The sequence below is a fragment of the Cnephaeus nilssonii genome (genome assembly GCF_951640355.1).
Source record: "Cnephaeus nilssonii genome assembly, chromosome: 8".
NCBI lineage: Eukaryota > Metazoa > Chordata > Mammalia > Chiroptera > Vespertilionidae > Cnephaeus > Cnephaeus nilssonii.
The window spans coordinates 16,010,087-16,024,358 of record NC_137079.1 but is presented as its reverse complement, the minus strand read 5'-3'; the positions used below and the strand labels follow the sequence as shown (position 1 = coordinate 16,024,358).

General features: G+C 50.7%; 1 protein-coding gene across 1 annotated transcript; it reads right to left on the bottom strand.

The window, feature by feature from the left end:
- Nucleotides 1–3,736: 3,736 nt before the first annotated feature.
- On the bottom strand, nt 3,737–6,580 carry CLDN23 (claudin 23). Its single transcript, XM_079779328.1, has one exon. It carries the CDS (start codon nt 5,931–5,933, stop codon nt 5,046–5,048), a length of 888 nt encoding a protein of 295 aa, XP_079635454.1. The 5' UTR covers nt 5,934–6,580; the 3' UTR covers nt 3,737–5,045.
- Nucleotides 6,581–14,272: the final 7,692 nt, after the last annotated feature.

Here is a 14,272-nt window from a genome sequence, read left to right as displayed (position 1 = left end):
GAGAAAGAATCATTGATCAGTTGCCTCCTGCACCCCCTGTACTGAGGATCAAGCCCGAAACCTGACCGGGAATCAAATCATGACATTCTGGTTCATAGATCGATGCTCAACCACTGAGCCCCACCAGCCAGGCCCCATTTTTATCAATACCAGGCACATGAGGTACATTGGCAAGGTATCACTCCTAGATGAAAGTCTGAAATTGCCCAAACTCCTTTGCAGCTAATAGGTTTCTGGATATGAATTTGTTTCCGCTGATTGTATGAACTTGCACAATATTTCCACGGCAGAAGTGGGGCAGAGGCATCTTCCCACAGTTTGGGCTGTTTGCTGCTGGTGTCATGTTTGCGGAGATGTGGAGGGTTTCTGCAGCGGAATCCAGGCTGTGCACAGGCAGTGGTGGCAGAGGCAGTGCCCAGTGACCTGTTTTGTGGGAGCTGGAGGGCACTTGCAGGGGTTGCAGCTGTGCCAGAGTGTCCTAGATTCAGTTGTGGCTGAGGGGCAGCTCCTCCCACTGACCAGGGAGTCTTTCCTGGGGGCCCAGCCTAATACCCACTCCTCCAGCTTTCCGATGATTTCCCAAGAACCAATTACAGGTGCTAAATTCTTTCCTGCCTAAAATAGCAAAGATCAGAAGACATTTTGGATCCTCTACTTTCAACGAAAACAATACTGCCCAGGGTCAGGTCTGAGAAGTGGGTGAGGTGTTGCGGAAGGCTCCCTTCTTTGAGTCTCAGCTTCCTCTTCTGTAGAACGGAGACCAAAGATTATCTGTTCACAGTTACTGAAGACTGTGGCATCTGTGTTTCCCAAAGATGGCCACAACATTCCCCATCCCTCCTATGGCCTTGCCACTTTCCGCCACGTCCTCTCTCTTGAAGCCAGGCTGACCTCTGACGCCCTGGTAGCCAGTATACTGATCACCTGCAGAATTCCAAGGCCAAGGCTGAAAAGGCGAGGGTCTGCAGCCCCACCCACTCCACCAGGGTTTCCAGCTCCAGCCCTGCCCACGCCGCTCTGGGGCTCTGGCTGGCGTGGGGTCTTGCCCTCCCTGCTGGCTTCCCCTCTGTCGGCTGTGCCACCCTAGCGCCTTGCTGTGCACCATGGCCTGCCTGCTGCTGCTGGGCCTCATGCCTCCTGGCTCCTGGGCGCCGCCCTGAGCTCAGCCGCCCCACTGCCCCTATTCCTGGGCTGCTCCGGCCAGGGCCAGATGCCCAGCTGCTGGGACTGCAGCAGCCACCAGGCAAGCCTCCCCACCCCATCCCTGACTTGGGCACCCTGATCCCGGGTCCACTTCCACCAAAGGAGAGCTTTTCCCGCACAACTGCCCAAGACCGAGAACCTCCAAGGTCCCTAGACCCCAAATTTCTGCTAGCCAAAGCTGTTGGCCGGCTGACCCTGTCTCCAATCAGAGTGTTGGAGGCGGATTGGGATCCAGGCTGGATGAGGATGAGGTGGGGGGTGGGAGGCTATCGGGGCCCAGATCAGACTGGTTGGCTGCCACAGTGCGCGTCATAGCCACTGGTCATTCTGGTCATTCTGCTGTAATGGTTGCTGGGCTTTTATACCAGTATATAGACTAGAGGCCTGGTGCATGAATTTGTGTATTGGTGGGGTCCCTCGGGTGGCCTGCGGGGATCAGGCCCCAGCTCGTGCCCCCAGCCTCGCAGCCCTGCAGCCCCACCTGGCACCCTGCCTTGGCCTGATGCTGCCCCCTCACCTGCTCCACCATCCCGCCTGCGGGGTGATCGATTGGGGCCGGGCCCCCCCGCCTGGCTCCTTCAGCCCCTGGGAGCCAAGCGGCGGCACCCCCCAACCCCCTACTGCCACTGGTCACTGTCTGTGGGGTGATCGGCAGGGCAATTGGGCCCCCGCTCACACTGCCTTGGCCTGGTGCCGCCCGTTCACCTGCTCCACCATCCTGCTGTGGTCCTGCTCTCATGGGGGCCCCATTGGGGCTGGCAGTGCCTCCACTGCCACCCGTTGCCAGCACCGTGTCCTGGTACCTGCCATGTCCCACGCTGCCCCTGGTGGTCAGCGCATGTCATTGCGAGCAGTTGAACTCCCAGTCTCCCGCTCCAACTCCTGGTCCAATGACTGTCTGAGGGGACAATTTTTTACATTAGGCTTTTATTATGTAGGATAGGAGGTTAAGTTTTTCTTAAAGTTTCCTTTTCAAGGCCTGTGCAAAGCAATTGAGGAGGTGACTCGGCTGTGAATCCAGCAAGCAGAACCGATAAGCAGGGTCAGGCCGACCCATCAGGAGTCAAAACATCACCTCATCAACATCATCTCATCGCCTGATGACTAATTACCATAGCTGATGTCTGTGGACCCTCAGCCTTGCACGTAGCTGCATTCCTCACCCCAGTCCCTTCCCCGTTATAACCCTGTCCTTTGAATCTTGCTGGAAGGCAGGATTGGATGCTTGTAAGCGCCCTGTCTTCTTGGTTGGTTAGCCTTATCAGAAAATGCCTTATATGATCCAACCCTGCCTTCGTTATTGGACACAGCGACAGGCAGACTGAGCCCAACCTGAAGTTTCCCGGGAACGCTTCCTGCAATAAAGATTTTAAAAAAAACAAGAAGTATGTAGTTTTTAAAGTGAGTTTTGGTTTCATTTCTGTTGGTAGGGCAAAAATAGAGTTTTCTTGGCAGCTAATCTTAATCTCCAGAGAGGAAATATTTTGAATATAAGCCAGTGGATAATTGGGGAGGAAGGAAAAGTAAAAACATACAAAACACCAGTTTGTTTCTATCAGAGCTTCCCTAGAAATATGTGGCATTATGATAAAGAAAGAATTCAATGAATTTGGCACTTGCCAGAAACCCAGTGTCTTTATGTCATCTGCTAGATCCTGATTTCTCAGGTGCCTAAATCCCTTTTTAAAATATATTGTACTGCTAATTCTTCCCTTTTGCCCTCCTCTTCAATCACCTCCTCCTCCTTGACCTTGGAAAATTCATAACACACTGTTAAAACAACCCTATGCAGAGAAAAGATTTTGGAGAGAATCACTCCTCAAACTACAAGAGTGCTAGTCATTTTTTAAAATCCTCACTCAAGGAGTTCGTATATTTTTTTTTAATTGACTCTAGAGAGAGTGAAGGGAGTGGGGAGGGGAAGGCAGGAGGGTGGGAAGGAAGAGAGAAAAACACATCAGATTGGTTGCTTCCCACACGTGCCCCCACCAGGAGTGGGGATCAGACCTGCAACCCAGGTCCATGCCCTTGACTGGGAATTGAACCTGTGACCCTCCGGTGCACAGGCTGATGCTTCTAACCACTGAGCCATGCCATCCAGGGCTCTAATCCGCTTTTGAAGTGTTAGCTGAAAAAAGCAGTGCTGCCTTTTCTCCATCCTGCCTCTGTTCCCTAGAGGATAGCCCTTAACTCAGCGAGAGGGCAAGCTCTCAAAGGTCTGATTATGTGCTGCCGTGGGACTGAAATCTGAGTGAGGCCCAGGCCCAGTGAGAGCCTGGCAGCCCCACGTGGCGGCCAGGAACCATCAGCCTTGGCATCTCCGGGGAGATCTTAGGAAATCAGTTTCAGGTCTCACTCCAGACCCATTAAATTTGCATTTGAAAAAGATCCCCAAGGGATATGCCTGCACTTTAAAGTTTGGTCACAAAAAGATAGAAACAGGTAATTCCAGTACAAAATGGCAAAGGAGGTGAATCTGTATTATCCCTCCCACAGGTACTGAGCAGCAAGAGCTGTTCAGTTAGTTCTCTAACACTGTTATCCCTGCTCGCTGAACTGATCCTTCCTACCTCTGAACTGGCTACCAAGGGCAGGTTTTAAAGATGAGATTCGGTGCAGTTAAAAGCACCTTGAAATCAACCACTTGGAAATGTAGTCCTGCTCATGAACACATGGCTGCCCACCTGTGACCAGGCATCACTGTTACAAGAGGAAAAGATTTCTAGTCGCACCTCGTGTGGAAACTGGTGCTTGTAGTTTTTTTCAACAATAGACTTGGCTTTGCACAGACCACAGCATGAACCTGGAAATAAAGCAGCCAGGCATTGAAGTGGGGCCCGCTGGCACCTTTTGGTAATCTTATGCTAAGAGGTGCGGAGATCTGATGGCTGGGTTTCAGCAACAGTGCCTAGGCAGCCAGGAACTTGTTGAAGTAACGAAGGCTTGAACTCCACAAGGTTGTACTGGAGACAAAAAACATCTGTGGGCATATTGAAAGTCTTACTTTCAAATTTTATTTATAAATGAGAGATATATAAACACGTGTACTTTAACCGAATGGGATCAGCATGTTCCGTTCTGCACCAGTGTTTAATCCCTGGACTTCTCTCTCTAGCGTGAAAACTACATCATAGCGTTAGTCCTTTCATTCTTCTTTGGCTTCTAAAAGGGAAACTCTGGTGTGACCTCAACTTTCACACCAAAAACAAGACATAAAAAAAAAAAAAAGGTAAATGCTAGGTGTACATAAAGAAATGCAAATATAGGTTAACCAGGTCATTTCATTCCATAAAAGCCACTAACGCTGCTGGTATTTGCATGGCTCTGCGTTTGTTTTTAAGAGCCTCATTCCTACATAGCCAGACACACACGGGCCTCTGAGAGTTTGCGTGAAAAGCCATGATACAGCAGAAAGAAATTAATAATGTTTAACTACATTGATGCAAAGTTCATCGGCACTTCAGAATGTTGTTTCCAGGTGTCAAATAGTTTTGGAGCCTCCATTTGCTGGTTTGGACTTGTTGTTGTCATTGTCCCCGGTCAACACGATGCCAAGTCGCTACATGTCCTTCAGCGAAAAGTAGGCAAAGTCTGTCCCTCTGTAAGAGGCCCCTGGTCCCTCTGGAGAGAAAAACTAACCTCTGTACCAAGAAAACCCAACCCAACCTGAATCAACCGTCCAAGGAGTCCCATTTGACCGCAGGAAAGGACGATCACCCTCCAAACCATCTACAGGAACAGGAAAGGGGTCCAGGGCTCCGACTCCCAGCCAAGCTGTTTCCAGCGGCTCAGAGCCGGACGGTGGCGGGGCGAGCCCTCCGTCCCGGGCTGGCGGGCGCCGCCTACAGGTCGGAGTCGCAGGGCAGGGAGCTTTGGCAGGGCCGGGTGCTGCGCGAGGAGGCGCCCTGGGACTCGGCCCCCGTCTCCCCGTCGAGCACGTCCACGGGGTTGGTGTAGGAGGTCCTGGGCGGCGGCCGCGGCATGGGGAAGCCCACCTTGGGCTTGGCGGCGGCGGCGGGGCCGGCCTCGGCGGGCCGCGGCCGGTGCTGGCCGTCGCTGTAGTACTTGATGGCGGGCGCGAGCGCGGGCTGGGGCCAGTCGACGTACACGGTGCTGATGCTGGGGTGGCGCGGGCCGGGGCGGGACGCCTTGCGGCGGCGGCGGCAGCACTCCTCGCACCAGGGCGCAAAGCTGAGCGCCAGCGAGAGGCCGCCCAGCAGCAGCAGGCAGCTGCCCAGGTAGCCCAGCACCAGGCTGTAGCTGACCTCCACCGTGACCGGGCTGGCGGGCGCGGGCAGGACGGCGCGGTCCTGCAGGAAGTGGTTGTACCAGGAGACCGGGATGAGGCTGAGCAGGCCCGCGGCGAAGAGCGCCACGCCCGAGGCGCCGGCCAGCGCGTAGTGGGGCTCCTCCTCCCAGCAGCGCACCCCGAGCGACGCCAGCAGCAGCCCCAGGCCGGTGACGGCCAGCGACGTGACCATCAGTCCGCGCGCCACCAGCACCGGCTCGGCCTGGAAGTAGCCCAGCGCGTCCTCCTGGCCGCACTCGCGCTCGCGGCTGCTCTGCTCGCGGCACATGTCCCACAGGCCCTGGTACAGCACCACGTCCCGCGGCTGGTCGAGGAAGCCCTTCACCAGGCGCCAGCCGGGCGCCAGCGTGCTGGTCAGGGTCAGCAGCAGCCCGCAGGGCGCCAGCACCATGCCCAGCGTCATCACCGCCGGCGTCCGCATCGCCGGGCGTCGGGCCGCGCTCCCGCGGGCCGCTCACCTGCTGCCCTCTCCGCCGACGCCTCCTCCGCCGGCGCCTTCTCCACCTGCTGCCCTCTCCGGCCGACGCCTTCCCCGCCGACGCCTCCTCGGCCCCGCGGCCTCGCGATCGCCGGCCCCGACGGCCCCGGAAGCGCGGGGCTCCGGCCCCGAAGTCGGCAGGGGCGGGGGCCTGCGCCCCGCTGTCTCCGGCCGCTCTCGGTGTGCGCTGCGGGACGGTCCTCCCTCCAGCTCGCCCCTGGCTCCCTCCTGGCGCTCCTGGCGCTCCGCCCTCCCGACCGTCCGCCGTCCGCAATCGAAACCACTCGCGGGCGGGTGTGACCGAAACCGCGGTCCGAGGTGCGGGCGTCCAGAAACGGCCGCTGGGGCCAAACCGGTCCGGGTGGGAGGGGCGCGCAGAAAGCGGCGCGGCCCCGGGAGGGCTCGGGGCTCGGGGAGCGCCAACACCTGGCTCCGCGGCCGGGCTGCTCCGGGACCGAGCAAAGGTCGCCCCGCCTCTGGCTCCTCCGGAGGCTCCGCGGGCCGGGGGCGGGGAAGGAGAGGGGCGGCGCCCTAGGACAGCCGAGCTGGGCTCCGTGGCTGCGCAGCTTTCCTGCTTCTCGTCTCCTCTCTTTGGCAGAGTGTTTCTCCCCTCCGCGCCCTGGCCCTGGGGTGTGTCCTCTCCCCGCTCCACTCCCGGCGCGCTCCGGTCCTCCCTCGAAGTTTCACGCTGGGGTCTTGCAGCCACTCCCACCCGATGGGCACCCTCCGTTCCCCGCAGCCTGGTTGGGGGGGGGGGGGCCACGCGTGCGCCAGGATCCAGAGGCGTGTCCCGGAATATTGCACTGGATCATTTTGTTCAATTAACCGGCTTAATGTGCTTAATAAAGGCTCAGCCGGTGTTGCTCAGTGGTTGAGCGCTGATCTATGAACCAGGAGGTCAAGGTTTCATTCCCAGTCTGGGCACATACCCAGTTGCGGACTCAATACCCAATAGGAGTCATGCAGGAGGCAGCCAATTGATAATTCTTTCTCATCATTGATGTTTCTCTCTCTCTGTGAAATCAACAATAACAACAATATATCCTACATAATAAAAAGGTGATATGTAAATTACCATCACTCCGCTATGCCCACGATTGGGCCAGCAGGAGGCACAGGGGGCGGGACTAGGGGTGGCCAGGTAGGTGATTGGGCCCACAGGACGCTGAGCTAGCGTTGCCAGCAGCAGCGCGAGCTCAGCCTCTGCGCCATGGCTGTGCTGCGGCACAGAAGGGGCCTCTGGGGCAGGGAGCCGGGCATTTGGAAGGGGGGGGGGCGGGGGGAGTCTGGCGGCAGTTGGGCCGCAGGAGCGCACGGCGGTGTCCGCAGAGGATGGGGTTTCCACACAGCCTGGGCTGGCCGAGGGAGGGCTCATGAGGGAGCTGGAAGGCAGAGGAGGCGGCGGCGGCCCCAGCCTTCCTGGGCGGGAGGTGAAGACAAGACCCCGGCCTGGGCTCCCCCGCCTCGCCCTAGGGGCCCAGGGACTTCGGAGCTGCCGGCCACACCGGGTCCCGACCAGCGGACAGACAGCCTACTCTTGCATGATTTAATCATGCACTGGGCCTCTAGTATATATATATTAAAGGCTCCATAGTCCAGATTAAGTTTGACTCAAAAGAATCAAAGCGAGTGCGCTTCAGGCATGAGGGATTATTTTCTTTTATTTCTCAGACTCCTGAAAGATTTTGAGGCGCACACAAAAGGAGAGGGATGTTACTGGGTGTCCTGTCTACCACACTTTTCAGATTTATCTAACTACATAGGGACCTGTGGCCTTCCATTGTTTTTGAGCCATTTTACAATTCTGTACATTGTAGAAAACCTGTAGTCCTCCAACTGATTTTTGTCCATAGAAATGCAAATGAGTTTGTCAGTAGAATGTAAACTGACCAGTTTGGCATTGATTTCTAAATTTATTTTAGCATACCTGTTTGCCTACATATATTCGTTATTTACATTCTTTTTTTTTGAACTGGCTGTAACATCATACTAGTTTCATTATTAATAAGGAGATAAAAATTTTGACATGCGTTCATTTTATATTGTGTCATAATTTTACATTTTTCTAAATATTCCCTTTTAACAATATTTTCCTCATAGTCTCTATTTCTCAAAATGAAAGCACACTATCTTTCTAATTAGTTAAAATTAAAATGTTCTAAAAATCCAATTAAGCATTTGTTTGAAATAATTCTGAACATTTTATCTTTTAATTTAATTTTTAAATTATAGTTTACATTCAACATTATTTTGTATTAGTTTCAGGTGTACAGCTAATTCTGAACATTTTAGGGTGGACAATAGGAATCGCTACCTTTCTTGGGAAAAGTTTTAATTAAAAAATTGTGGTAAAATAAGGAAAGCATAGAATTTACCATCTTAACCATTTTTAAGTGTATAGCTCATTGGCTTTAAGTAAATTCATATTGTGCTACTGTTATCGGTGGAGAGCTCTCCTGCTTCCACCTGGTTGCTGGTGGGAGTGGGCTTCTTGCAATCCCCAAAGAAAAAGGAATCTCTGAGACTTAGAATTTCAGTCTAATTCTGAGAGTGAGATATTGTAGAAAGCTTTATTACACCCTTAGTTTCCAAGGTCCCATTTCGCTCTGTGCTGCTGTTAGTGCCGAGAGTGAGAAATAGAATAGTGGGGACTAGCTGTAATTATAAGAAATATTAATCATACTCTGTTCACTGTGACTGCTTTGTTCTGATTTAAGTACATTCTGACCTGGCTGGGAGTTGTATGCTCCGGGACCTGGAAGTCAACCTCGAAATGTGGTCCATTCTCCTTATCCAAGAACTGCCTATCATCATGGGAAAATTAACAGCCGTGTTGCCAAAACAGTGGAGTCCTTAGAGGTGTGCACCCTTTGCAACCTCCAGCCCACATTGCTTGTAACCTGTAACCATTTTTATTTCTTTTACATACCCATTCTTATTCCTTTTGCCTGTTTCCCATGTAATCTTTGTCCTTCTACTCAATATTAGGGGCTGACTTATGGGTGGGGGGAGGGGGAGGAGGGCAGGTAGAGCAGGTTTTTGTGGATGACCTGCTGCTCTCCCATGCTGCCGGCAATATTGGAAAATGAAAATGCTTATATACGATTCAACCCTGCCTCTGCTTAATTGGTTTACCTAGTAGCAGGCAGCCTGGACACATTCACTGTCCAGTTCACGGCCATGGAAGAGATGCAGGGTGACACCAATAGGGCTAGAATGAAAGCAGTTGCCCAGAGTTTCCATTCCATGTCTGCCCAGTCTAACCCAGCATCAGGCTAGCTTCGTTTGTGCTTCCCACTGCAGTCCATCAGTCCATTGTGTGTGGGGTCTGCAGGGCCCCATGGCTGTGGAGGGAACATGGGCAGGTACAAAACCAAAGGAAGCAGAGAGCCGAGAGAGAGCTCCTTTGTCTAAGGAATTATGTGTTCCCAAATTTGGGGGGCCTGCATGGGCTCTACCCGCTCTAGCCAATCCATGGTTTCCCAGGCTAGATTGACAGGCAACTAACTTCTCTATGTCACCCCAACTTCACATCCATCTTCCCCTTTGTCTGGTGCCTTCCCCCTCTGTAGGGAGTGGACCCATGGTTCCCTGAGGAAATAAAACTGTGGCTTCCTGGTGAAGCTGCCCAAATGACATGCCTATAATGTCTGGCTTTCCTTTTTGTTCCCTTGCTATCCTATACAATAAAAGGCTAATATGCAAATCGACTGAACGGAGGAGCGACCAGTTGCTATGATGCACACTGACCACCAGGGGGCAGATGTTCAATGCAGGAGCTGCCCCCTGGTGGTCAGTGCGCTCCCACAGGGGAGAGCTGCTCAGCCAGAAGCAGGGCTCACAGCTGGCGAGGGCTCCTGGACTGCAAGAGGGCGCAGGCCAGGCTAAAGGACACCCCCCCCACCACCACCACCAAGTGCATGAATTTCGTGCACCAGGCCTCTAGTTATTAATAACCAACTAATTACAATGGCATAACTGCTACCACCACCATCCATCGCCAGAACTTTTTCATCTTCCCAAACTGAAATTCTAACCACTTTTCAATAACTCCCTGTTTCTGTCATCACCCCTCCTGTCCCCTAAGCCCTTGGCCACCACCATTCTACTTCCTGTCTATGTGAATTTGAGTACTCTAGTATCTATGACTGGCTTATTTCACTTAGCACGTCTTCAAGGTTCACCCATGTTGCAGCAGGTGTCAGAATTTCCTTCCTTTTTAAGGTTGAGTAACATTTCATTGTAGGTATATGCCACGTTTTGTTTATCCAGTCATCCTTTGATCCATACTTTGCTTGCTTCTACCTTTAGGTTACTGCAAAAAATCCTGCTATGAATATGGGTGTTAATACCTCTTGGAATCCCTGCTTTCAATTCCCCAGAAGTGAAATTGCTGGATCATATGGTACTCTATTTTTAATATTTTGAAGAAATGACCTGCTGTTTTTCATAGCAGCTGCATGAGCACTATGATATAAGTGAGCACATTAGTTTTAATCTGCACTCTTGCTAAAAAACAAAATGTAACGAAGTAAATTTGAAGATCTAATTGGGTTTATTAAGCAATCCATTAATTGGGCAGCATTCCACTTAGCAATTAAAAGGAGCCTCCCTGGGATTATAAAAAGGGGAGGTTCTTATACACAGAAAGAGGGTGGGACGAAGAAGTTAAAAAGAGTGGACTATTTCAGGCAAGGTCACCTTCCCTTAGGCAGGGATTTTATCAAGAAGGTTTTTATAGGAAGGCTAGTGACCCAGTGCATGGATTCGTACACATTGAAAGGAAATTAATTAGAAGCTGACCGGTGGGGCGGGACTGGGCGAGACAGGCTGGACACACACCCTGGAGCCAACCTCCCGCAGTCCCTCCCCAGCCTGCCCGCACCTGGGGGGGTGCCACAGCTCATGGCTCGAAGGGCATCTGCAGAGTGAGCAGGGTCCTTCCGGCAGGTGGGGTCCCTTGGCCTGGCCTGCAGGGATCAGGCCAAAACTGGCTCTCCAACATCCCCCGAGGGGTCCCAGAGTGGGAGAGGGCACTCTGTAAAGTTGCTATTGTACAGGGTGTGGAACACAAACGCAAGTGTGCAGTAAACCAGATTCAGGGCCGACAGTGCCCCAGCAACAACATAACCCACGGCTGAAGATGGGATCACGTGACCCTGTGAAGAATCAGGCTCCCTCCTCTCTAGTTTCAGAGTCTGTCACCCAAGAACCCCCACTGCCAAGTCACTGCAGTTTGGCAGCTCCTGCATTGAACGTCTGCCCCCTGGTGGTCAGTGCGCATCATAGCTACCAGTCAGACGGACACTTAGCCTATTAGCCTTTTATATATATAGATGGGTGGGGTGAGGGAGCTATTTAGGCAGGGTTTTGAGCCAGGACATCTTTTCTTTGGAGGAAGAGAAATTGCATCTTTTTTCTATGGGTGTGTGTGTGGGGAGGGGTGGGGAGGGCTCACATGACATTTCCTTATTTAGTGCTTGATCAAAAAATGCCATACTGGTTGATTAAGATTATATTTCTGGGAGAGGGTGAAACTGCAATGAGATAAGGTATGAAATCTAGGTTTGATAACAACAACAAATAAAAAAGAAAAAAAAAGAAAAAAGAATAAAATAAAAAAAAAAAAGCAAAGCAAATCAAGGTTTGGTCTCATGTTTTTTTAGCATATAAGTGACGGCATTTTGGGCCTGTGTTACTTTCTTTAGCACAATAAGTTGCACACAGATGAAGTATAATTGACATACCAAACGTATTAAATTTGTTGTTTTGACATATCAGTACACTTGTGGAACCATAACCAAAATAATAAACAAACATATCCATTACACACAAACATTTCCTTCTGCCCTTGGCAATTTCTCATCTCTCGCTGCCACTCCTATTCCCAGGCAACTATTGCTCTGCTTTGTCACTGCTTTGCATTTTCTATAATTTTGTATAAATGGAGTCATGCAGTATAAATCGCATGTCTTCCCTGACCTATCAACCAACCCCCTTTGTCTGAACATCAGGATCTCCTGGGATGATCACCTTGGGAAAATACGATTCCCACTGCCGGGACTGTCCAGGGGATTCGTAGGCTTAGGGACGCATGGGACACCAAGTCAGTGTGGCCAGAAAAATTGAAACCCCCATCAGCTCTGAGACAGCATTTCTGCTTTGAAAGCACTACAGTTTGTCTCTTCTTTGGGCCCTACATGAGGTTGCTTAGAACAGCAGAGAGACTTCATAAAGACTTCGTGGGCTCTGAATCCTCTTCCAAAAGTCATTTCCTTCACACCAGATTCCTCTATGCAGTGAATGAAGCCCAGGTGTTATTTACCCGTGAAGAGGAGGGAATCCTGTACGTTCTGCCTCCTAATCTCTCCAGCCATCCACTTCTCTTTCTCCCCCGTTGCCTCTACCTAAGCCCAAACCATCCTCTCATCTTTCCCGGTAAGCTGACTCCTAACTGGTTTCCTACACCCAGGCTTTCTCTCTCCCTTCCTGTTCCCCACATAGGCCCTCGGAGCGGAGTGTATGCTGTCCAATTTAAATCACATCTTGCACCTGCGTTAACCCTTTACAAGACCTTCCACAGTTCCTTCCCAGCCACACCTCCTGCCCATCACCTCCTCCCTTTCCCAGTACCATCTTCTCACCCAGAGCCTAGGAAATCCTAGGATTTTCCTCATTTTTTTTTTCAGTGTTGTCTTCCCTTTTGCCTCTAGATCCTTGCTTATGCGATTCTCTTTTCCTGGAGTCCTGCCTGCCACTTCCCAACCCCAAAGCATTCTTCAGATGATCACTTCTCCTGTTGTGTACTTCCATAGTTCCCTCTTCTGTCCTAACACTTGCCACAGTTCCTTGCTCCTTGAGTCATCCAGTTTTTCAGTTAATCTGTCAATTCTCTGTGGCAGACCTCAGGGCCCCCTGTTCTGTTTTGCCCTGAAATCCATCTTCGTGCCTGGCCCAACAGTAGCCACTCAACAAATCAATGGTATCTCTTTCTGCCCTGTATTTCATTCAGGTAGCATCCACAGCCTGACCGAAATAGATTGTAACATGCAGCTCAGTGAACAAGCTGGTGTGAATGTTTGTTTTCCCTCAGCATAGAAAATAATGAGATAATGGGATAGCTCCAGATTTTTAAGACGAAGTGTAAGCTGATGAGGGTAACTTTCTATGGTAATATAAGAAAGACAAGATTGAGCTAAGAATAGCATGATTATGGCCCTGAGCTCTTTGTTCCACGGACTTCCGAGTTCACTGGAAGGCTGAGTGAGAAACAAAGCGTGAATCATCATGTGGCAGGAATGAATTATTGCTGAGATTAGTACCTGTTGGTGTAAGCCGATCCCCAGCTCTAGAATAATTTTCTTTTCTGAAAAGGGGCCCTAGGGCAGGACAAGAATCTGTTTACTGTGCCCCAGGTTTCCCGATGAATGGCAGGCTCCCACTGAATAATTCTATATTTAAATGGAAAAAATTTTTTTTATTTGAGAGAGAGATTTGTTGTGCCACTTATTTATGCATTTATTGGTTGTTTCTTGTATGTGCCCTGACAGGAGATCAAACTCGAAACCTTGGTGTATTCCTAGTGACTGATTCTAAAGGGTCTAATGCTGGGTCCCCTGTTAGCCTGCAAAGGCTGGGTCTCAGATACCACTAAGTACAAAATCCCAATCTTTTGCACTGACTTTATCTTGGAAGTCATGTTACAAATTGTGACGGACAAAGAAGGGTCCATCAGATCAGTGTGCTGTGGTGAAAAGTTCTCAGAGTCCTATACCTGGTCTTTCTATTGTTGATGTAAGAAATATCTAAACCTGTAGAGAACTTTTTTTTTATTATTGATCTTTAGAGAGAGAGAAAGAGACTTGTTGTTCCCACTTATTTATTTATTCATTGGTTGCTTCTTGTATATGCCTTGACTGGGGATCGAACCCAAAACCTTGGTGTATTGGGACAATGCTCTAATCAACTGAGCTATGGGCCAGGGCTGTAGATAACTTGTATAAGAATTTATTTGAGCCAAACTGATAACATATGTCAGGGAGCAAGATCTCAAATGCTTGGAAGAATAACAGTTTTGCTTCTTGTTTTTTTTTTTTTTTTTTTTTTTTACCCAGTAAGGGAGATTACATGGAGGTGAGGGAGGGAAAGCAGGTAGGGATTGGATTACAGGATAGTTAACAAGACTATGTGCTTTCTTGAGGGTGGTTACAATTTATTTCAAAGATTTGTTGACTTAAATGCACAGACAATGGACAGGGCTTGCTTAAGACAAAAATAGACGT

What these genes read in the sequence shown, in the direction of transcription:
- CLDN23 (XM_079779328.1), bottom strand. Translation starts at nt 5,933, where the DNA reads ATGCGGACGCCGGCGGTGATGACGCTGGGCATGGTGCTGGCGCCCTGC.